This window comes from Echiichthys vipera (assembly GCF_963691815.1).
Source record: "Echiichthys vipera genome assembly, chromosome: 16".
Taxonomy (NCBI): domain Eukaryota; kingdom Metazoa; phylum Chordata; class Actinopteri; order Perciformes; family Trachinidae; genus Echiichthys; species Echiichthys vipera.
The window spans coordinates 5172789-5196225 of NC_139841.1; the positions used below are offsets into that span (position 1 = coordinate 5172789).

At 41.8% G+C, this 23437-nt stretch overlaps 1 protein-coding gene across 1 annotated transcript; it reads right to left on the reverse strand.

Annotated features, from left to right (window-relative positions):
* Positions 1-1835: 1835 nt before the first annotated feature.
* Positions 1836-17373, reverse strand: cUnh18orf54 (chromosome Un C18orf54 homolog). Its single transcript, XM_083930481.1, has 15 exons — positions 17113-17373; positions 15449-15584; positions 14045-14201; positions 13779-13946; positions 12221-12353; positions 12031-12100; positions 11737-11938; positions 10176-10264; positions 9899-10007; positions 9703-9795; positions 8436-8529; positions 8282-8339; positions 6611-6787; positions 5929-5984; positions 1836-4271 (listed from the first exon to the last, which is right to left on the reverse strand). The coding sequence occupies exons 1-15, from the start codon at positions 17187-17189 to the stop codon at positions 4121-4123; spliced, it is 1770 nt and encodes a 589-aa protein (XP_083786607.1). The 5' UTR covers positions 17190-17373; the 3' UTR covers positions 1836-4120.
* Positions 17374-23437: the final 6064 nt, after the last annotated feature.

Genomic DNA, 23437 nt, shown 5'->3' on the forward strand with positions numbered 1-23437 from the left:
TGAAATGATAATACATTAAAAAAATATATTTTTTCCCAGCGTGATTTACATATTTTGCCTTACAACATTCAATTGAAATGTTTTTTTTTTAGTTAGTTAATACAAAAAGGAAAAACTAGAATAGCAGTGTTGTAAAAGTGCTGAGTCCCCAGATGTAATCCTTTGTGGAGGCACCTTTTGCTTTAATTACAGCATCAGTCTGTTTGGATCTGTCTCTACCAGCTTTGTGCACCTAGAGTGGAAATATTTCCCCATTCTTCCTGCAGAACTGTTGGAGTTCAGTCAGATTCTGTGGTGAGTGGTGATGGACTGCACTCTTCAGGTCCATCCACAGATGTTCTGTAGGATTCAGGTCAGAGCTCTGACTAGGACCTAGGACCTTCACCTTCCTGTCCTTTAGCCACTGTGTTGTTTTTATGGAGGTGTGTTTTGGGTCGTTGTCAGGCTGAAGGTGAACCACCTGCCCATTTTCAAGTTTCTAACAGAGGGACAAGGGTTTCCCTCAAGAATGTGGGTGGACTTGGCAGCATCCATTTTCCCTTCAATCCTGACCAACTGCCCAGTCCCTGCTGAAGAGAACCAAGCCCACAACATAGTGCTGCCACCACCATGCTCCACTGTAGAGATGGTGTGGTTTGGGTGGTGTGCTTTGTTTGGTTTCTGCCAAACATAGAGCTCAGAGTTCAGCCCAAAAAGTTCAGTTTTGGTCTCACCTGACCGTATCACCTTTAACACATGGCATCAGAATCTTCAGTATGTTTTTTTATGAGACTCAGTGTGACATTTTTTCAGAAGAGGCTTCTTTCTCTACACCCTGCCAAACATGTAGACAACCCTCTGCCATTAAGACTTGGAACTCCTTCAGGGTCACCATGGGCCTCCTGGCAGCTTCCCTGATCAATCTTTTCTTGGCTCAGCCTCCAGTTTGGAGGGGCGGCCTGATCTAGGCCAGGTCTGGGTGGATCCATATGCCTCCACTGCTGGACAATACTCTGAACGGTCCTCAGAGAGTTAGTTTAAGCCTTTGAAATATTTTATATCCTTGTGCCTATCCACAACTTTATAGGAACAGCTGATTTTATTCTGAAGGTAAACCAAAAAAACAGCTGATTTTATTCTGAAGTAAAATCAAAGGAACAGCTGATTTTATTCTGAAGTCAAATCAAAGGAACAGCTGATTTTATTCTGAAGTCCAATCAAAGGAACAGCTGATTTTATTCTGAAGTCAAATCAAAGGAACAGCTGATTTTATTCTGAAGTAAAATCAAAGGAACAGCTGATTTTATTCTGAAGTCACATCAAAGGAACAGCTGATTTTATTCTGAAGTAAAATCAAAGGAACAGCTTATTTTATTTTGAAGAAAAATCAAAGGAACAGCTGATTTTATTCTGAAGTCAAATCAAAAGAACAGCTGATTTTATTCTGAAGTCAAATCAAAGGAACAGCTGATTTTATTCTGAAGTAAAATCAAAGAAACAGCTGATTTTATTCTGAAGTAAAGTTTTTTTATCCTTTAAAAAAACTCTGTCAAGTCTCCCAACTTCATAGGAACTACACTTAAAGTCACTGGCTAGATATCCCCTCCCACTGACAAAACATTCACCACACTTGAATGGGAAAAGGATCTGTTTTGGAATATTTAAAAAAAATGCTGTGAAATAGATCCTCAATAAATGAAAAATGACACCATCATGATAGTAAACCAAGATCTGTTTTAATGTGAACTGTGTGAGAGGAAAGAGCAATTAGAAACAAGCCTGTAACATGAAAATAAAACACATCTGTTACAAAACATGTTCAGGCCGCATGTCTGCCTGAACGCTGATTTGGCACTTTAACGGTTCAGACTGTGAAGCAAGAGAGAAAACACAGAATCTGCCTTCATCAGCTGCAAGACAAAGCGAATACAAACATACTGATTTCTGTTTCCTGTCCAAATCATACTGAGTAAGTTCATAAAGTCTGTAGGCACACCTGTGTTACAATGATCTTTAAGTGTAATTCCAGGGCAAAATCATCCCATGATCTTTTCTGGCACTTACATACATCAAAGACAGTTTTTTTTTGTGTATGAACCATTAACGGAGAAATCCAGTAGAGTGGCTAACAGTCGGACGTGGCTAACAGTGATGAGCTCGGGGCATTAAGGTGAAGGTATTAAACGTCTTTTTTAACCACTAATACTGCTGAAAATGACAGCAAATCTCTGCAGTAGCATTTGAAGAGTCCCTACACAGAAAACAAAGCACCAACAACGTAGTTAGTGAACCCAGAGTTTATTTAAAGACTTACCTTCTCGCCCCTGTACCAGCTCCTCTCATAGTGAAGTCCATTCAAGTGGATTACCAAAGTCAATCCTAAAGGAAGGAGCCCATTGGTGCTTAGTTTTCTGCCCCGAGCTAATCAGTGTCAGCCACGTCCGGCTGTTAGCGACTCTACCAAATTTCTCCGTTAATAGTTCATAAACAATAAAAACTGTCTCCATGGCTTACTTGATGTCATTGTCGAAAAAGACCATGGGATGATTTTGCACCTGAATTACACTTTAACACACCAAATACAACAGTTCACTTGTTGAGGTGTGTCTTGATAATGGAGCCAGAGAGACCTTGTTTGTTGTCTCCTAAATCTGAAGTATGTTGCGTTCATATCATATGGGTTGGATGGTCGAGATGGTGTGAGTGTTGATATAATTTGACAAATTAAGACAGTATAAAAAGAGGAATAAAAAATACAGTGCACATTCAATGCACTATAGTCATTACATTACGGGTTAATGGCCTTGAATGACACTTTGGCTGTCCATGTTTGTTTTTTCTCAGGCAAATCGGAATTATGACGCTCCAAATCAGACATAACTCAGCTTTCAGAAAATTTTTACAGAAAACAGTTCTTACAAATTAAAACGTGATAAATACAACACAACGTAAACGCCCCTTCTCACACTTAGCTCTACATTGTCACACTTGGTTCAAAATTCATCAGGCAGCTGGACTCTGCCCTCGGTCCCAGCTCTGCTTTGAGCTTCATGCTAAGAGGTAAGGTGCGTGCTATCATCTGAACATTTTGTATATTGGCAACAATACAACTGATTTTCTGTACAAATACCAAAATGGAACTTTTTTTCTATACCTTACTTTTACCCCATTTTTTCATTTAACCAAATCTGCTCCTTACATCAGTGTTAATAAAGGACATTTCCTGAATAAATAATAGTATATAGTAATATAATGTTCCTTATTTAGATCACAACAAACCTCGAGGTTTAGCGTGTGTAACATTGTAGTTCTTAGTGAGGAAATACGCTAAACTTGAGCATGTAACATTTAACATTATAATACGGTAATGTTGGCATGTTCAAATGCTAATGTTAGCATGTTAATAGCATATGGCTACAGATTCAGTTGGCATGACAGCAAACAACATTTTCAGTACAGTAATAAACATAGAAATAGATAGAAAGTGATATCCTCTGTTCATATTGGCACATTCACTTTTCAGCGTGGCACAGACACTTGCAGTATGTCGACAGCTGTTGATACTCTTCTGCCATTTCTTCTCTCAGACTAAGTGTGATTGTCCTTACCGTCGCTGAGAGGCTGCAGAGCGCCATTCTACATTCTACATTCAACATTGGGACATTAAGATACATCTTCTTGTTTTCTGTCTTCCACAGAGTTAGATGAGGAGATGGGTAATTATCATCGGTGTGCCCAGTACAGAGATATGTTCTGAACCTTAGCACTAACACTAGAAACGGGGTCTAGCTCCATCAAAAACAGAAATAAAGATCCAATTCAAACTACTCTGAATCTGTCTGATTTCCATGTTGCAGATTTTTGTTTTTTTTTTTAATGTAAAAAAAGAGGAAGTCAGTGATCTCTTGAAACCACCCTCTCATCTGACTTTGGTAAAGTATCAAACAAGAGGAATAACCAGAAGACCACACTTTTCCTTTAATGAACGTTCTCTGTTCTGGGGGTTCACAACTGAGAAAAGGACACAATTTCCCAGCTTCCTTCACTCTAACACTTCACATAACTTTCATGGATTTCCAAAAGGCTCTGGTTGGATCTCTGTATTGTTAGTGTTAAGATGAAGTGCATTTAGCCTTTAGCTTCAGGAGGGTTTCTGCTGAGTGCAGGTGAGTCGGTCAGCAGAAGAAGACGAGTAGCGTCCTTCATCTTCGTCATTCTCCTCTTCCTTCTCTGCAGGTTTCTCTCTGGGTTCTTCCACCAGCACCTTCAGACGGCTCAGGTGATGCATAGCTCTGAGGAGGGAAATACTCATCAAAAATATTGAACTTAAAGGTTGAATATGTAGAATGAGCAGAACTCCGCCATCTAGTGTCTCAAGATCGTAGTCGCAACAACAAAAAATTATTAAAGCAGTCGGGTTGCCAGGTTTGTTGCAGAGTGTGTCAGTGATCAGCCTGCTCCATGTCAGTGATGAATCAAACAGGGGAACCACTCATTTGGACCAAACAGTTCATTTACAACAGTATTTAACGTTAGTCTTCATCTGAAGTCTTTCTGTGAGTGCTGTGGAATCCATTAGCTAGCTCTTAACTCCATAGGATTCTCTTCTGTAGCAACAACAGACAAACCTGGCAACCAGCAATGCCCAACGCTATTGGCTGCTACAATGGAAACACAACGGGACAGAAAGTCATTGTCAAACCTGTCAAAAAAATTAAAATAATTCAGACTAAACATACTTTTTAATAGAAAAGCAACACTTACATTCTGTATCCTTCATAACGCCCCATGGGTCTATTATTTAAAAAAATATATAGCTTTGAATAAAGATTTTACCTTTAATTCACAACTGTGTTAGTGTGCGTTAATGTAAACAGTTTGATTACAACCCACATTTATTTTTCAGGGAATCACCAGCGCACAATCAGGACAGCATGTAGCATGCAACTTTGACGATTGATTGACAAAGTATTTTGTGACAATTAGGCTCTGTTTCAATTAGGCTTTTTTTTTTCAATTAACTTTATTTATCATCAGAATGACGTCAAAGTCCCAATAAATATGACCTGTCTGCTCAGATTGTGGATTAAAAAAAATCTGATTCAGTAGCACATTCAAAAGTGGCCTGATTCTGATTAGAAAATGTCAGATTCAATGGGACTGGTGCTGTTCACACTGTCAAAAGCAAATCAGATATGGGTCACAAATTGGAACATGGATGCTGCCAAGTCCACCCAACTTCTTGAGGAAAACCCTTGTTCCTCTGTTAGACACTTGAAAATGGGCAGGTGGTTCACCTTCAAGCATGACAACGACCCAAAACACACCTCCATAAAAACATGGATGGACTTGTAGAATAAAAAACCAAACCACTTGAAAAAATTGGATTCAGTTCACTTGTAACTGCAGTGTGAACGGAGCCTAAGTGAAGCACAGAACTCCAGTCTATAGCCGTGCTAACAGCTCTGTATGGTTGTAGTTAGGTAGAGCAGTGCACTGAGCTAAAAGCTAACGTCAGCATGCTCACTGCAACAATGCAGGCGGGATGATAAAGCTGATCATTTTAGCCGAGAAACTTTGTGACCAAATCGAGCCAAAACCAATACAGGAACAGAATCCTGATTCATATTTGATCAGCACTGCCTCATTTCACAGGTGGATCAGAGTTCAGAGCACTTATTAACACTGTGTCAGAGACTGCTCTGCTCTGATTGGTTGTCAGTAAGGTGCAGTGGATCTAGCAGATGGATTTAGGAGCAGACAGGAACAGAAGGTGGAGGTAGAGATACATGACTTTTTCACAGATCGTCTGTCTCATTATGCTGTCAGCATGTAGTGACAGTTTTAGTAGATGTGACAATAAAACAATTTTTTTTACAGATAGTTTCCAACTTCAGCTTTAATACTGATGTGAGAAATCCGACACATAATGTGTTCGATGTCAGTTACCTCTGTAGTGATGGTCCACCAGGAAAACTCTCCAGCTCTTCTTCACCTTCAGGACTCTGCAACACAAACACAAATCCATATCACCTGAGTTAATATTGTCTACATACAAAACATGCCACAATAAAAAGGTTTGTTTATTCTACAACACAAGGTTGCACAATGAGCTGTAGTCCCTTTATGCTACACAAGAAACAGGAACAGAAAACAAAACATTTTTTTCATGGTGGCGTAAAAAAATCAACGATCAACTCCTTGGTTTTTCTGACCTTGAGCAGCAGGTTGTTCTCTGTGCACCACCACAAGATAGATGATTCCTCCTGACAATAATTCTCATTGTTGTAACCCTGCTATTCTAGTTTTTCATGTTTTATTCTTTTCAGAAATTTGGAAAAAAAAAAAAAATTCCCTTGAGGCAAAATGTGTAAATCACCCTGGAAAAATATATTTTTTTCATGCATTATCATTTCAGGCTGCAAAACAAAAAAATTACTATTTCAAAAGGGGATCGGAACTTTCTATAGGCACAATATCCTTCTGAATTCGAGAGTTATTCTGCAGGTGAAATATTGCTTTAATCTCAAACTCAAGCTATATTTTCCATTTACACCTGTTCCAAAACATGCTGTCTTATTGAACGCACTTCTGTTCAGACGAGTGACTGGTACAGAGGGACTCTTCATACCTGCTTCACTGGAGCCTCCTCTGTCTGCAGTCCGTCACTGAGTGTTGAAGCCACTGATGGCGGTTGTCGCTGAAGCTCTGCCTCCACTGACTGCAGCCTGAACAGCATCTGTTTCAGAGCCTCCACTGGACCAGGCTGCTTAAAGAGGCTGTTTCCATGGAGGCCAGAGCACCGAGCCTGGGAGACACAGGGGACAGAGGGGGGTGCTGTGATCCTGTGATGCTTTATTCTCTATTATACAGATTCTGCATAGGAATTCAGAACTGTACTGTCTAAACAAGATGATTCATTTTGGCATGAAAACCCAAATTTTTAATTTAACCAAGTATCCTGTATCATGAAAACATTTCTCACATTTAAAAACAAAAAAAACGATTGAAACTTCAGCGAGAGGTCGTGATTTTAATTGTGGATAGTAGGGCTGTGCGATATGACAATATGTATGGGCAAAAACATCTAACGTTTCATATTTTGCTCTATCACTTCATGCACTTTACAGGCTGAGCGCTTTATGAAGATGAAAGGAGTCACTCCTTGTGTTACGATGTGCGGCCATTTTTAATAAGATTCTTGTTATCAGAAATCACGTAACCTGCTGTGTGACCGCGCAGCACTGGACTCACGTGCACCCGTCGCCATCCTGTCAGGCGCTCGCCGCCCAGAATGAAAGGAATACCCTGATATATATCATTATTTGGATCTGAAATGACCTAAATCGTGATATATTGCCCAGCCCCAGTGGATAAACCTGCCTGCCTTGATAGACAAACATCCCAAGATGGCAGCATTGTTGTTGTATCTCATCAATGCAGCCAGGGAGGGATCCACATATATCTGTGGGAAATCCAGCTGAGGTCTACATTCACTCATCCACTTTCTGTATACATCTGAACCCAGAACGTGGATTAACTGCACAGGATACTGCAGCTTTAAGTGTCAAACTCTCCTATATGTGGCGACAAAAAGGCCTATTCCACTGCAGGAACTCAATGACCCACAACTTAACATGTATCGCATTAAGGCACTGCTCAGGAGGTGGTAAGAGTCCGTCTCCATACTAGTTTGACAGGACGGGGACAAGAGAGTGAGACAGGTTGTGTCTTTTGCACATGTTGCCAGCCTGTTTCTTTATAAGGCTATTTTACATCAACTTCCATCCTATCTGTGTTCTCTACTGGCTCCTAGAAACACCAGAACCTGCACCACCCGCTCCAGCAGCCTGATTATGTTCAATGTTCCTCCAACCAACACTGTGTTTGGTGAAAGTGCTTTTAAATATTTAGCTCCTTTATCTTGGAACAAACTAGAGGATCATTTCAAACTGGAATCCCTCATCAGCACGGACCATTTCAGAAGCAGGATTAAGGATTTTTTTAAATACAATTTACACATGTACTGTCTCTGAGCACTGATCTGCTTTTTTATTTTGAATGCGGTTTTATTTCGTTGATTTATCATGTTTAGTTGTGTGTTGTTTTGGTTTTAAATGTGAAACATAAACGTGTGTTTATGCTTCTGTCTTGGCCAGGACTCACTTGGAAAAGAGATTTTAAAACTCAATGGGAATATTCCTGGTTAAATAAAGGGTAAAAAAAGAAGAACGTTTACTCTGAAGTTAGTGCAGTGGATCAGTGAAAGGTGAGGAGTGAAACAGAACAGACTAACACCTACCTGAGCTCCTCTGTCAGTCAGAGCCTCGGTGATGCCCCCTGCTGCTGCTGCTGAAACCCTGCAAGTCCAACACACCATCACATACTGTATCATTCAATGTGTTTAGTCATGGTGCATCACAACGAAGAATAAAGGGAGTGTAAATGAGTCTTACCGAGTGAATGGACGACAGTGTGAGGACGAAGAGCGCAGCAGCTCCTCAGTGTTCACTGGACTGACAGCTTCTTCAACACAATCAGTATTCCTGACTGGAACAAAAGCAGCAGTTATTCAATAAGAACAGGGCGGCCTTGTGTGGACATATATGTGATAAACCAAAAAGACAAGAGGCTAACAGACACATCAGTGTATGTGTCCTTCTCTCAGCTGCTTCTCTAATGTAATGCTCATGTTCTTCCACCCACTGTAATACTGAGTGAAAAGGGGAAGGTTTGAAGTGGCTCTCCATTTCTAGCTGTGTGGCTGAAAATGATAAGATTACTGTGCCTTCCTTCAAGCTGCTCATTGATGTCCACAACCCCTACAAGCATCAGAAACCTGGAGAAGACAGAAGCAGCTCAAAGTGGCCATTCACAGCTTTTGTCATCTCCACGTGGTATCTCCATAGATGGAGCCACAGGGTTTGAAGAGGTGCACATCAGCTAAGTAAGCTCTGTGGGTTGGCTCTGTGGCTACGGTGTAATGAACAAATCAAACATGGGGGATGTTCCAGACTGCAACAGCCAAATTCTGACTATGGAAAAGGATTTTTGTCGCATGTCAAGCCTCTCTCCCCATGTTCTCTTAATATTATATCAAAATATAAGACTATATATCGTCTTAGACTTTGGATATCATTGTATGACATATTGTAAGTGTTGTCTTTTCCTGGTTATAAATGCAGCATTACACTAAAGTGATGTGATTTTCTGAACTTACCAGACTGTTGTAGCTGAATTTGCCTTTACCGTCATTATATCATTAGATCCACATTACTGAGGATTATTTATCAGAAATATAATTTGTGAAAGCACCAATATTCAACCTCACAAGATCCTCTCATTATTGATATTGAGGTATTTGGTCATAAAAAAACATTGTGATCTTTGATTTTCTCCACATCGTCCAGCCCCACTAGTAGGTTTGTACTGTTGAGTTTATTTAAAGCAACAAGCAGTTTTTCTGAAAAGATGTTAATTGATACACTATAGTAAGTTGATGAGGATTGATGTTGTTTCCCATGGCAACACAGTTATGACCACAATAATGACTTCATGTGTAAGTGACACTAGTTTCTTTGTCAACAGATGAAAATCAGCAGAGAACAAACTTCAACTAAAAGTTTATACTGTGAATAACAGCTTGTTTGTGATTTGTTAATGTTACCTGAGCTGAGTGTATACTGCTTCATTAACATTAGCTTCCCTGGGTTCTGGTCTCACCTGGATCTGCATGACCGTCTGCTTCTCCAGAACTCTGAGACAGACAGTTCAACACCTGATCCGCCTTCTGGATCAGAGACTCAATCCTGTTGTCTGACAGAAAAAGCAAATGCATCAATATTGGTCAAGCATGTGATGTAATTGTACATTAAAAAGCTGTTTTTTTTTTTGGGGGGGGGGGGGGGGGGGGGGTTACCTCTGAACAGAGTTTCCATGATGTCAGAGCTGTTCCTCTCTGCAGCCAGAAGAGAAATCTGTTCAGCGAACTGAAGCCTCAGATCTCTGAGAGTCTGCTGGCTGTCAACCTGAGAACATACACACAGATCACCACTAAAACAACTGGGCATGAACACTTTATCCTGACTCAGGACCATTCTGCTGTCCTTTTCAGGTCACATACAGTTTATCAGACAACATGAGCTGCTGTCTGATCCAATTCAAAGCTCCAAAGCAGTCTGATTCGATCCTCTCACCCCTGCAGGAGCCTGGTGGGGAGCACCCTCCACCAGCTCTGCGACCCAGGACGGAACTCTGCTTCTGGGAGCTGCAGGTGGAAGAACTCCTGGAAGAGCAACATCAAAAAGGATAATGTCTGTTTAATGTTAAAAATATTCCACATCAGGCTTTTCTTTTTTTTTCATGAACAATGGTAGACGAGTGTCTTTTTTGAGGGGCGCTGAGACAAACATTTTTAGCGTCTTGTCACTAAAAAGAGAAAAGCTGGTCCACCTTAAAATCCAGTCCACCTTATGGTAGTGCGTTGTGATGAACTTCCTCCAAACTTCGGGGATAACTCTACACACTGCTACATTCACAGCTACTACGTAACTTCATGCTCACTGTTACTCACACTTCATCTCTCCAACTCTCCTCACGCGCACTTGCCAATGTTACAGAGTTCACTACTTGTATAACACATTTTAGTTTAAAAAAACATCTTAACATTTTTTTTTTTAAATCCCTGATGCTTCAACCCAGCGTGGAATCAATTTAGGCCCAGCTCACAATACACCGGTGAAAACCCTGTCCTGTCCTCGTCTTTTCTAGTCTATCACAGCACAAACTCATCAACTAATGACGTGCTCCTTGGCTTCAGAAGTATCACTCAGTTACTGCTGATGGTGGGAGGTTATTTAAACTGACGTGCAGCGTACATCAGAGCGGATGAGCACTTACTTTCCTTACAGTTATTGGTTTCTGGAAAGGCTAAAGAAGGAAGAGGACATCCAGCTGTTGTGTTTATGCTGTTAATTCATTCATCTGAAATGAAATAGTTTTAGTGTTACGTGATGGTCTAGAGGGAGAAACCTGCATGTTCTCATTTACAAGGCAACCCTTGGTTTACTTCCTTCTTACCTCTTGTCCTGAATTAACCAAAATAATGCTGGGACTCACAACCTTCAGTCTCAGGATTTGTTCTTGCTGTTTGTTCCAAAAGTCAGAACTCAACTGGGAAAGAAAACATTTAGGTTTGCTTCTCCCTCTGCCTGGAACATGTTACAGAAAACTTTGAAAACAAATTGAGTTGGTCTCTTTGAAGACTTAAGGGCAAATTTAATGACCTGGAGGCAGAAACTGGCTGTTGATGTTTTGCCTGTGGCTTTTATTATTGCAGCTGAACTTGAAATGTTTGCCGTTTTAGATGCTAAATGTTTTTACAGTTTGTGTCCACCTCGTGTTTGTGTGTGTGTATGTATGACTATGCTGCTGCCTGTCTTGACCAGTACATTCTTGTAAAAGACATTTTAATTAAGAAATGCTTTGAGAAGCCTTTCTGCAGTGACAATGAAACTCTTGCTTGCTGAATATCAACACAAACATCATCTATGAGTTATTAAGCTATGAAAACATCTGTATCGTTATTGTTTTGAAAATCTCGTTCTCTCATATTTATACTGTGTGCCGAATAGATGGAACAGTGACTCTGTAGTGCCAGGTGGGTTTAGAAACACACACGGGCATGCGGTCTGTGTTACAGAGGGAACTGAACTGTGGACCCTGGCACTGGTGGTAGTCATGCAGAGGGTGTTTTACCATGGTCGTCCCACAGCTCCGACTCTGTGGGCGGTGGAGGCTCGCTGACATCACAGCGCCGAATCCAGACTGGGAACTTAAGGTCTGGCACGCTTGTGATTCCAGAGCAGTCCAGGTCACTCTTGTTACTGGTGAACCAATGAGGGAGGTGGAGGGACGAGGACGGCTCTGCCCACTGTGCCCTCGCTGCTCTGTGTGCAGACTGCTGGAGACAGAAAGAGGGAACAATCATTCACTACAGTCCTACTCAAAACCAGATCAAAACACACAATTAAAAATGTGAATAACAGTCACCCTATGGCAGCTGACTGAGGAGATGTCCACGTCCGGATTCAACATGGCTTCCCCGGGTCTTTCTCTCCACCTGGAGAGGAAGACAAAGTAATGAACGCAGGTCAAGTGTGATGTCCACTTCAAACAGGACAGAGCAGAGATCTTTGAGAAAACATCCCAAATGAGATGGATAAACGCCAAGTGCATGAACCTGGAGCTCCTGGAAAGATGAGGGTGAGGGTGGCTGGGGGGGTGAGCATGGCTGCTGCGGAGTCTGTCCCAGGTTCTGTGTGGTGGTCTGGAGGAGGAGCAGGGCTGGGAGGCTCCAGACTGAGACAGGAGACCTGGATCAGCAGACGAGCGGAGTCAGAAGAACTGACACACACACAGACTGACACAAAGACTGCAACCAATTTATACTTTCATTATTGATTGATCCATCCGTTATTTATTCTGTCAACCTGTAAAGTCTGACGTGACACCCTTTCAAAATACGATTTCTGGGTCCAAATGCTCCGTTGAAACAAAACAGACAACAACGGCCGAACATGTGAACAACTACGATCACCTCTTTCATCATCCATAAGAAAGAGGTAAAATTACAATTATGTTGTTTTTTTTAAAACTCAGATCTGTGGGGGGGAACACGGCACAGCAGCGTTGTAGAGATACAAGGATCGGAGCGGCTTGGACCAAGAAATCAAGAAATCCTATTTTTAAAGAAGTCACATATTGAAAGTGTGTCTTCACAGCCAGTTAGAGCTCAACAGTGACCGGCCACTTTTTAAAATGATTTTACCCATTCACTCATTACACTGACGTTTCAGGAAATCTCTGTCCAAAAACACACTTGGAAAACAGAAGAAAAGGTCAAGCACCAGACTGAACATGCGGTCGTAGAGTTCAGCAGTAGCAGAAACTCACTAGCTGTTCATGCGTGCATTTCTGTGGTAACAGCGAGTTCCACCAATCAGAGACATCACTCTGGGTTTCCACTCTTTTCTAGAGATCATTTTCCAGGACATGTACGGTTATAATCTAGCTGGCAGGACAGACAGGGAATGGCAGCCTGGACTAATATGTTCCTCTCTGTAGGAGAAATCATCTCATACATGCTCACAAATGATGACACGTTTCACTTTATGAGACTGAAAGTTACGATGACTGTTTGGGCAAAATTCTCCCTCTTACTTTTCTTTTTTTAAAAGATAAAAATTGGGCCCAGTCAAAAAAAAAAGAGGCAGCAAAAAGGTTCTGGCACCTGTCTTATAAAAGAAAAAATCTGAACTTAAAATGTAGCCTAGCAGTTCATTCTCAGCTAAAGGAAAATAATAGGATTTTTAATTATTTTCCAGGACAACACAAGATTTTCCAGATCATTGAACTTTTCGTCTCATTTTTAATGTGTGAAGGAATAATTGGTCAACTGTTTTCCAGGTTTTCTAGAACATATGGCAACCCTGTCACTATTAAACTTAGGATTGTGGGTGGTGTAGTACCTCACCATGACATCACAAGTAAAACATGTTTTTCTTAAAACAAGGCTGATATCATTTAGACTTGTGGCTCCTACATTGTTTCACAATCTTGCAGCTAGTGGTCAGCCTACATTTGATGGTTAATTATAATCAAAATCCTGATGCAGAATATGAATACGATTTTTTACTATCGGAACCACACTGTTGAGCCAAAGTTTTTCATTTAGCTTCCTGAAGATGCGTTTGAAATCTTTTGTAGGGGGTGATGATGAGGCTGATGCATGTATAGACCTTGGATGAATGCGGAGGTGTGAGTGACAGGCATCGAGCCGTCGTATGGGACAGACAGCAGCTCGTCTGTTGTCATCGAGAGTCTGTCGCGGTTGCCAGGGTGATGGAGAGAGCTGACGGGGAGGTTCAGGAAGTCCAGCTCCCTATCGGTCAAACGCTCCCTGAGAACTACGAGGCAAAAATACGTGAGGATTACAGCATACAGATAAACGGATACAGACTGTCATTAAAACAAGTGTGTTTACTTGATGGATGTGGTGACCTACCATCTTTGTTTCTGAGCGTGCTCACTCTGGGTCTGCTTGGTGTGGAGGGAGGACTGTGTGGCAGAACCAGCTTTCCTGTCAACGACCCACTGTTCCGACGACTGCTCTCAAAGTCTGTGATGTAAGCGTCCAACGCGGCCGACGCCGAGTCATAGTTCTGTAATCGATCGATGAGCATTAGTGATTTGCTTCAGTAAACCCAGCGCCATAAAAACATTTTAAAGTGAAAATCATCCCATGGTCTTTTTCAGCAATTATATACATCAAATAAGCCATCAAGACAGTTTTTTTTCATGTATAAACTATTATCGGAGAAATCCAGGAGAGTCGCAAACAGTCGCTAACAGCCGGACGTGGCTAACACTGATTAGCTTGTGCATTACGGTGAAGATATTTAAACGTCTTTTTTAGCCACTAATTCTGCGCAAAATAACAGCAAACCTCTGCAGCAGCATGAGAAGAGTCACTACACAGAAAACAAAGCACCAACAACGTAGTTAGTGAACCCAGAGTTTATTAAAAGAGTGTTTTAAAGACTTACCTACTGGCCCCTGTACCAGCTCCTCTCATAGTAAAGTCCAATTTATTCTGGGGACATGGAAAAAAAGTGTCCAGTACGATGCGGTTGATGAGGGATGGGGAATCCTCCATAGCAGTCACACAGCGTGTTGCAGTATTCAATGGTTCCAGACTAAAATGCCCGCACACCCAGACTGAAGCTATGTCTGATGCTAACTCTACCTCGAGCCCCTTCAACACACACCCCCACGCCCTCGCTTGACATTTTGGTGCATCTGGGAAATCCGCTGTCTGGGACTTTTCCAAACCTTTTACATCTATTATTGACTTAGATTTCACCAAACTGCCACGAATCACAAAGTTTACAGGGGTCAGTAGGTAAGTCTTTAAACCACTCTTTTAATACTGTTAGCCAGGTACATCTGTTAGCAACTCTCCGGGATTTCTCAGATTATAGTTTAAACACGAAAAAAACTGTCTTGATGGCTAATGTAAGTTAGTGCCGAAAAAGACCATGGGATGATTTTGCGCCGGAGTTACACTTAAAGCCAACGGGTTGTCTTGAATTAATTACTGACATCAGAAAGACTGCTGGAGAGCTTTTAAACACCGATATCATTCAGAAATTAACAAAGGTTAAATGGTAACAGCCTCCTTAATCTTTACTCTGCTCATTTTCTTGATCTAAAACCCAGTGTGGATCTTATCATTCACCATTTACAGCCTGCACCTCTGACGTTGTACAAAAAGGTGACATCATGGTTTGTAAGGTAGGATGAATGGCTGCTCAAATTAGCTCAGTTATCATAAGAGGACATTAAAGACAGGCAGATATCCCCCACAGTGCCCCATTACTGCTGCAGAAGAAGTAGAGGCAGAGTGAACCTGGTCTCTGTATGTGAAGGTGGTGTTGTGTCCAGGGGCCAGCAGGCTGCTCCTCAAGTGGCCTGAGCTCGACAGCAGGGAGGTCACCGTGGACTCGGGAGACAGCAAGTCACCGTCCAAGCTGCTGGACTCCATGCTGACAAAAACAACCAAAGGTACATACTGATGTTATAAATCACAGAGATTATGTGATGTTTTAGGAGAGTGCAAAATGTTCAGGAGCTGTGGTTAAAATCTAAATCCATGGATGGCTGTGTATATCATTTTTTTCCACAAGCAGTATTTCCAAATAAATACACCACGAACAACATGCAAGCGAATTGGTGAAGCTCTTTTCTTCATTTGCTTGTAGTGACCCTATCGATGGGTCTACAACTTTTGGATAACCGCTATCACAATGGGTGATCCTACACCTCAGTAGTGATAGGCCGATACATTTTTTTTTTTACGTGTATCAGCATTGGCCGATGCAGCCCTCGTCAATATTTTTTTCTGGCAGACAGGCGTCCACAAGCAGTTCATTCACCCCCCCGCCCTAGAGTGCTGGAAGCCCGCTTTACAAGACGACAGTAAGTTTTAAACTTCCAATTATCTTTTAACTGTTTCATTCAGCTGAAATGTTGCCATTCACTTTGAAAGTGGAAACGTGGATGCCTGCTTGAAACTAGCTTAGCCATTGCCATTGTGTCTCTAGTGTTGTAGTACTTTTATTTAGCGACCATCTGGCTGGAGGTTTGGACGTGTGTGTGTGTGTGTGTGTGTGTGTGTGTGTGTGTGTGTGTGTGTGTGTGTGTGTTTCTCTCCCTAATGGGAGTTGGTGGAGTTCCCTCGCCATCACAGTGAACAACCCCCACTGAAGAAGAGCTTTTTTGATGAGAGATCTGTTTTACACATAGAGCCTGTGAATGTTCTCATTTGTCCAGGTCATCAATATCCCCAAAAAAATTTCAGTCAAAAGCAACTGGACTTGGTTGTTTGTCTGGGAAGACGTTTCACCTCTCATCCAAGAGGCTTCAAGAGGTGTTGTGCGTTTTATACAATTGTTATAATATTAATTTGTGTTTACGTTTATCATGTACTAGACAATATCAGCTCAACAAAATCGGCAGTCTGTATCGGTACCGGCTAAGGCAGATGAAAAAAAAAATCGGCTCTAAAAAATCCATATCGGTCGATCCCTACAACTCACATTCAAATCAAGTCAGAGAACTACTACAAAATAAAAGCATACAGTCATTTGGATGCTAGGGTTGACAATCACACAGTGTTCTTAAGCTAACTACCAGTTGGCTGAATAGGATCAGAGTCAGAGTGTCAGATGACTGTGGCTGTCAGTATCGAGCTCCTGTTAGCTCGGTTAGTTGGCTTTAGCCTAACATTGGCTACGTTAGCAAGCTAAACAAGAGCCAAAACACAAAGCAAACAACACAGTAAAAGGCCCACGTTAACATTCATTCAGAAAATAGCATGTGCTTCACTTAACGGTATAGTTCAGTGTAAATACAATGTTTATAAGAGCCGTCACAAACTGCTGCCTTAGCTAACATGTACACAACATCTCAAATGGTGTTAACTTTAACTTTGCAGCACTTCCAGGGTAAAACAAGGAGTTTGACTCACAATGTTGGAATTAAACTGGTGAATATCAAAGGGAAATAACGTACTTTTTACTCCGACATGTTTCCCTGTGAGCGCATCTCGTGTCGGGTCCTCTGTGTGACTGTTGTTCAAAACAAGACATTCAAGACTCCCGGGTAACGCTGATAAACGAACAGTTAACGGCAGCTCAGTTAGCGTTAGCTGGTCTGGAATCAGCCGGGTTCCGCCCATAGACTGTCTGTGGCTCCGACAGAGACATTATGACCAAACACCATCCAAATATCTGGTGATTAAAGCTACTTCATCCTCATCAGCGGGGACATACAAGCCTGAATATGTGTTATCCAGCTTTTCAGGCTCTTCAGGAACTTTCAGCTTCAACTTTACACAGCGGCTGTCTCTGTTCTACCGCCCCCGGAGGACAGGAGGGACTCACCGCCAGACACGACAGGGGGACAGGGAACAGTTCTTTCTGTCAGGATAGATCCAGCAAGGGGAAATTCAATTTTTTCACTCTGTTATTATTATTATTATTATTATTATTATTATTATTATTCAAGTTACACACACACGGGCCCGAAATACACACACATGCACAAACAGGACCTATTCAAATAATGGAGAGGTGTCAGAGGGGGCTGCCAATGGATCGGCGCCACGAGCAGTTGGGGGTTCGGTGCCTTGCTCAACAGCACCTCGGCATGCCCAGGAGATGGCCCTCTCTGACCACACACCGTTGACCACTGTCTAATTCATATTTTTTAATTGTTTTGCGTCCTTTAATACGAATAATAATAATAATACATAATAATAATAATAATTGGTCTAAATAAATAATGAGTGTGGTCTTTACCTACTCTGTAAAGTGTCCTGAGATAACTTTTGTCATGATTTGGCACTGTAAATAAAATTGAATTGAATTGAATAAATAATCCTTTCTTTTTACTCTTTGGTTACATTATTGTGACGGAATTTCGACCACAAGCGGAGCAGGAAAGGCATCCTTAGTCCTATATTTCATTTTGAGGGGATATGAATAAAATGTTATCTCCTGATGATGATGATGATGATGATGATGTTGATGATGATGATAATGATGATGACGAACAGGGCATTCATCAGGCTCAGTGGTGTTTTCAAGTACCTCACTCATGTGCAATTGTTTAGGTAGTTGTACTTTACTCAGGTTTTCCAGTTCATGCTAACTTAAACTTCTACTCTACTATTTTGGGAAACCAGTATTGTACTTTTCACTCCTCCACATTTATCCGACAGTTACTTTTCAAACCAAGATTGTACCCAAACAAGATGATATAAGCTTATAAAATAAATGGTTCAAGATCTGAAGCTGCATTAATACATGATATTTTCTTATATGTGACTCGAATCAAAGGATGCACTCTCCCAGATTAGGTACATCATTGGTCTGGTTGTATTATCAGTTTAAATGTACTAAAAGGTATGCAACCTTTAGATGCCATTTTTTTAAAGAGAGTTTTGGCGAGTGGGCTAAGTATCTGTATTTAAAAAAAATGTTTTAACTGTATTTATTCAGGGGGAGAAACACTGAGAGCAATGCTCTCTTTTTCAGGAAAACCCTGATCACATTCCCATCCCAGTTCTACATTCACACCTGGAAGCTGCCTAGTACAACCACAGTCTGCTCTGCTGGCCACTGAGCAGCTCCACTGGAGCGGTTTGGGGGTTATGGGCCTTGCTCATGGGCACCTCAGTGGTGGCATGAGCAGTGGTGTAGTGGAGGGTATACGCAGGTATACGGAGCACCTATCAGCCAAAAATACATTGGAATATATAGGAGTATAGTAACTTATTTATTCCAAAATAATTGTCAAAAGTTGCGCTGGACATATATTTTTGCATGTGGTTAGCACTGTCCCTTCACAGCAAGAGGGTTTCTGGTTCGAATCCTAGCTGGGCCCCTTCTTTGTGGAGTTTGCATGTTCTCCCTGTGTCTGCGTGGGTTTTCTCTGGGTTCTCCTTTTCCTCCCACAGTTCAAAAGACATACACATGTTAAGTTCCTTGATGTTAAATTGCCGGTAGGTGTGAATGGTTGTCTGTCTCTGTTCGTCTCTATGTGTCCTGTGATAGACTGGCGTCCTGTCCAGGGTGGACCCCGCCTCACGCCCAATGTCAGCTGGGATCGGCTTCAGTCCCCCAACGACCCCGACAGGGACAAGAGGCTGAAGATGGATGGAGGAAAGTTTATCATCAAGACATCTACCTAGCAGGTCAAAAGCTTGCTTCTCTATCATCGAACACACCTCCTGGATGAGTTGTAGATGTGCTCATGGAGTCATTTTGTTGGTCGGCCACTCCTGGGAAGGTTCACCACTGTTTCATGTTTTCTCTATTTGTGGATAATGGCTTCACTGTGGTTCACCGGAGTCCCAAAGCCTCAGAAAACGCTTTGTAACCCTTTCCAGACTGATAGATGTCAATGACTTTGTTAATCACAGTAAATTAATTTAACATTTTGCATGAACTCAGGTTATTTTGGTCTGATATCAAAATGTGTTTGATGATCTGAAACATGTAAGTGTGACAAAAAAGCAAGAACAGAAGTAATCTGTAAGGTGGGCAGCACTGTATGTGAGGCACAGCTATGGTTTGTTTTCTATATGGACGAGTGATTCAGGATTGAAATAACACACTGCTGTCAGATAACTGCCATTCAACTCAGCTGAGAGGAATGCTGGCCTATCATATATGCAGCTTCATATAGTGTATTAGACACTTTGGTACTTTATTATTTATTTTACCATCGAGCACCTCTTTTACATAACTAATTAACTTTAAGGGGCCACTCCAAATAATACCAATGCTGTAGTTTTAAAGTGAGGTCGTTTTGCTCAATACTTTTACTTGAGTAAAGTTTTGAGTACTCTTATTTGAAGATGAAGGACCTGTTTCCTGTTGATTTTGTGTCAAAATATACAGTATCAAAACTTTCGACTGTCTCTTCCCTATCATTTCAGATTCAGAGGAAGGAGCCCCCCAATTCAGTGTCCTGCCCATAGACTGGTGGCTGTCAAAGTTAACGGGATAATAACTAGTTAATGAAAATTCCTCTCAATGGCAATATTTTTTTTTTTACGGACGCACGATTTACACACACACACACACAATCTGTGGTTATGACCCTTGGCCCGCTCCGTAGTTTGGGAAATCAGGAAGCGGTGCAGCAGTAACGAGAGAGATTTGGCATTGTGGGTGGTGTGATTCCCCCGCAAGCTGGTCTCTTGTTCCACCTCGGTTTCTTTTCATTTCTCCCTCTTTTCCACAGAGCCCTGCCATCTGCAAACACTGATCTTCCATTATCCATTGGCATAGTTGCAAATATATCACTCATCATAAAACAGGGCTTGCAACACTCCCCCGAGGTGTTCCGTTGTCTTGTTCACTTGACGGTCTAACCCTTCATTAACCTGGATGGATCTTATAGCCCAGTTGGAAACTTTCCCTCTGATTCCTATTAAGCGTCATTGGCTCATCAACCCATCTCTCGAGGAGCATATGTCTGCATACCTGCACGGTTAGACCCGCACTTTCAGGCCCCTTGGTGTTTTGCTACAGCGCCCCTTGGTTCCTGCATGTTAAAGGGAAGGTTTTCTTTGCCACTGTACTCTACGGGGGAATTGTTGGCTCTCTGTAAATCTTAAATAAGTCATAGAGTGTGGTCTTTACCTACTCTGAAAAGAGTCCTGAGAAAACTTTTTGTTATGATTTGGCACTATAAATAAAATTGAATTGAAAAAAATGAATTGAATTGAATTGAATTGAATTGAATTGGTTTGCATGCTAATGTTCCATACTCAGAATATTGAGGCCGTGTCTGCAGACCCGGACAAAAAGGTATTGAAAGTTAATCACATCGTTGGTTTCATGTCATAAAAGTTTTTGTTAAAAAGTATCTGACAGCATAACAAATGTTTTAGTTATAATACATTTACGATTAGCCCTATGCATGCCAAATTCAACATAATACTTAGGTTAACCAAGCTCAGCATTTTTCTGCTAGAAGCTCTCTTGGCCGGCATATTTTGTTTTTAATGAAATTGATGCTTTTAATACCGTGTACATTCAATTAAACAGAACTCAAGCTGTCCGTCCGTACCGTGCCCCGTGCTTTAGGGTACTTGTCCCCCCCTCCAGGCCCGTTTGTACTTACACTACCTGGGCCTTTGCGCGAATGCTTCTTGCTGCCTATACGTCATCATGCCGTTACACGTCACACACATTGATGACATCATCGCGATGCGTCGCTTTGTTTACAAATCTTTCCATAGACCTCTGAGTTTTTGTGCGTCTTGTCCGACTGTTTTTGAATATTTTCATCGACCAAATCTGCAGTAAACACTCCACCTCCGCATCACACCAACGTGAACCTTTCGCCACATGGTCCATCTTTTTTTTTTTTTTTCCTATGTCTGAACAGGCGCACATAAAATTACGTCAGAGCCGCTTTAGGAATCATGCTTGTGCTCGTACATGTGCGCACACTCGTGCTCGTACATGTGCAAACACGCTCTACAAAAGCCCACCTCTCCAAACAGTCCATGGCCGGCAAGCGGGCTGCAGCTAGGCGCGGTGCGGTTGCACTCACACTGGTCAAACGAACTACCCGTAAAACCTGTTTGGGCACAGTACGGATGGACAGTGTGAGTGCGACCTAAGAAGCCCATCAACGTTGGCACTGTGCGTGACATTACCAAGTTGGTGCAAGACAAGATGAAAGTGATGAAGCAGGTCCCTGTTTACCTGGACAGTGAAGAGGGACCCTCTTCGCCCATCTTAAGTCACTCCCAGACAGAACTCAAGCAACAGTGAAATACACTGATGAAGTTCAGTGGATTTGTGAGGTTCTCTTTCCAGAGGTGAGCACAACCTTATGTGTGCTACAGCATTTTAAAAGCAGGCATGAATGGCAGATATTTGCGGAGTTTGTATTTTTGTATTGATTTTAAATCAATTTAATTGCTTAATATTCTTTTTAGGCCATCATATATGGCATCTCGCTGGTCTCTGCTGATGGTGGTGGTGCCTGCTGCCGTGGTCCTGCGTGACGCTTCCTGCTGCTATTATAATTTATCACCTTAGCTGTGCTTGTTTCTACTATTCTGCTGTATTTACTGCCATAACATATAAGTCATATTCACATTACTATAGTTATTATTATAGTTACTGGAAGTGTGACTGTCTTTGTGTCCGTCTCTCTGTCTTTGTGTCTGTCTTTGTCTCTCTCTGTCCATCTGTCTGTCTTTTCTCTCTTTCTCTCTTCTTTTCTTCCACCCCAACCGGTGCAGACAGATGTCCGTCCTCCACAGAGCTGGGTCTGTCTGACGTTCCTGTCTGTTATAGGGAAGGTTTTCGTTGCCACCGTACTCTACGGGGGAATTGTTGGGTCTATGTAAATCATAAATAAGTCATAGAGTGTGGTCTTTACCTACTCTGTAAAGTGTCCTGAGATAACTTTTGTTATGATTTGGCACTGTAAATAAAGTTGAATTGAATTGAATTGAATTGAATTGAATTGAATGGCATTTCATGGGGGGAGGCAGAGCAGGTCTCCCTGGCAGGGCCTGTTGTCCATCAAAGGTGAGGGGAGAGAAGTAGGAATTTATGAGTATATGGATGGTTCTTCTCTTCCTGTATTTATCATTTTGTCTGTTTTCAGTGATGTGTTTAGACATCTTGATGAGCATTTTGTGTGCTTCTCTTTAAACCTCGGGCCTGCTCTTCAACCTCCATTAGAAGCTAGAACTAAGTTGCCTAAGAGTCTCAAGCTAGTGTGAGTACACGTGGGAGAGTGAGCATGAGCAGCGGAAGGTGGGCCGAGGCCATGTGCAAACTTCTCAATGAGGGAGAAAGAGTAGGTGTGCTTCCAGCTCCATCTCTGGAAATCCATGTTAAACAAAATATTAATTATAGCAGAGTAGTTTTTAAATACTTTAACATGGGTCTGGAGCTGGACTTCAAGGTATACTTTGAGTTTTTTTGCAATGGTGGATCTTCTTTACAGCAGTATTGTGGTATTTCTCTGTGAAATAGGCTAAAGTCAGCCGACTCACTCGTAATTCGTTCAACACTTTTAACTGAACTTCCTGCACCATCAAGTTCTTTGATTCCTTTAGGTTATATTAACACTGAGGTGTACTCAGTACAACTCGCAGCAGCTGAACCTCTGCTCCCCGACTCTTACTACTTTTGGACATTCCAGCATGCCTTGTAATGATTTAGTTAGCCTTTAGAGAATCAACTTTACTCCCCCCTCAATTCTTTCCACTACCTTAAGCAATCCTGCCTTCGGGTCCTTCCCCTCACTTTCTCTTCCCTCACTCTCCGTTCCACCTCAGCTAGATGCGTCATTT

Coding starts and splice junctions, on each gene's coding strand:
- cUnh18orf54 (XM_083930481.1), bottom strand. CDS start 17,189: ATGTCTTGTTTTGAACAACAGTCACACAGAGGACCCGACACGAGATGC. Junction 9,796..9,898: donor CATGGAAACTCTGTTCAGAG/GTAACCCCCCCC, acceptor TTTTTCTGTCAG/ACAACAGGATTGAGTCTCTG. Junction 8,530..9,702: donor AGACGGTCATGCAGATCCAG/GTGAGACCAGAA, acceptor CTTTTGTTCCAG/TCAGGAATACTGATTGTGTT.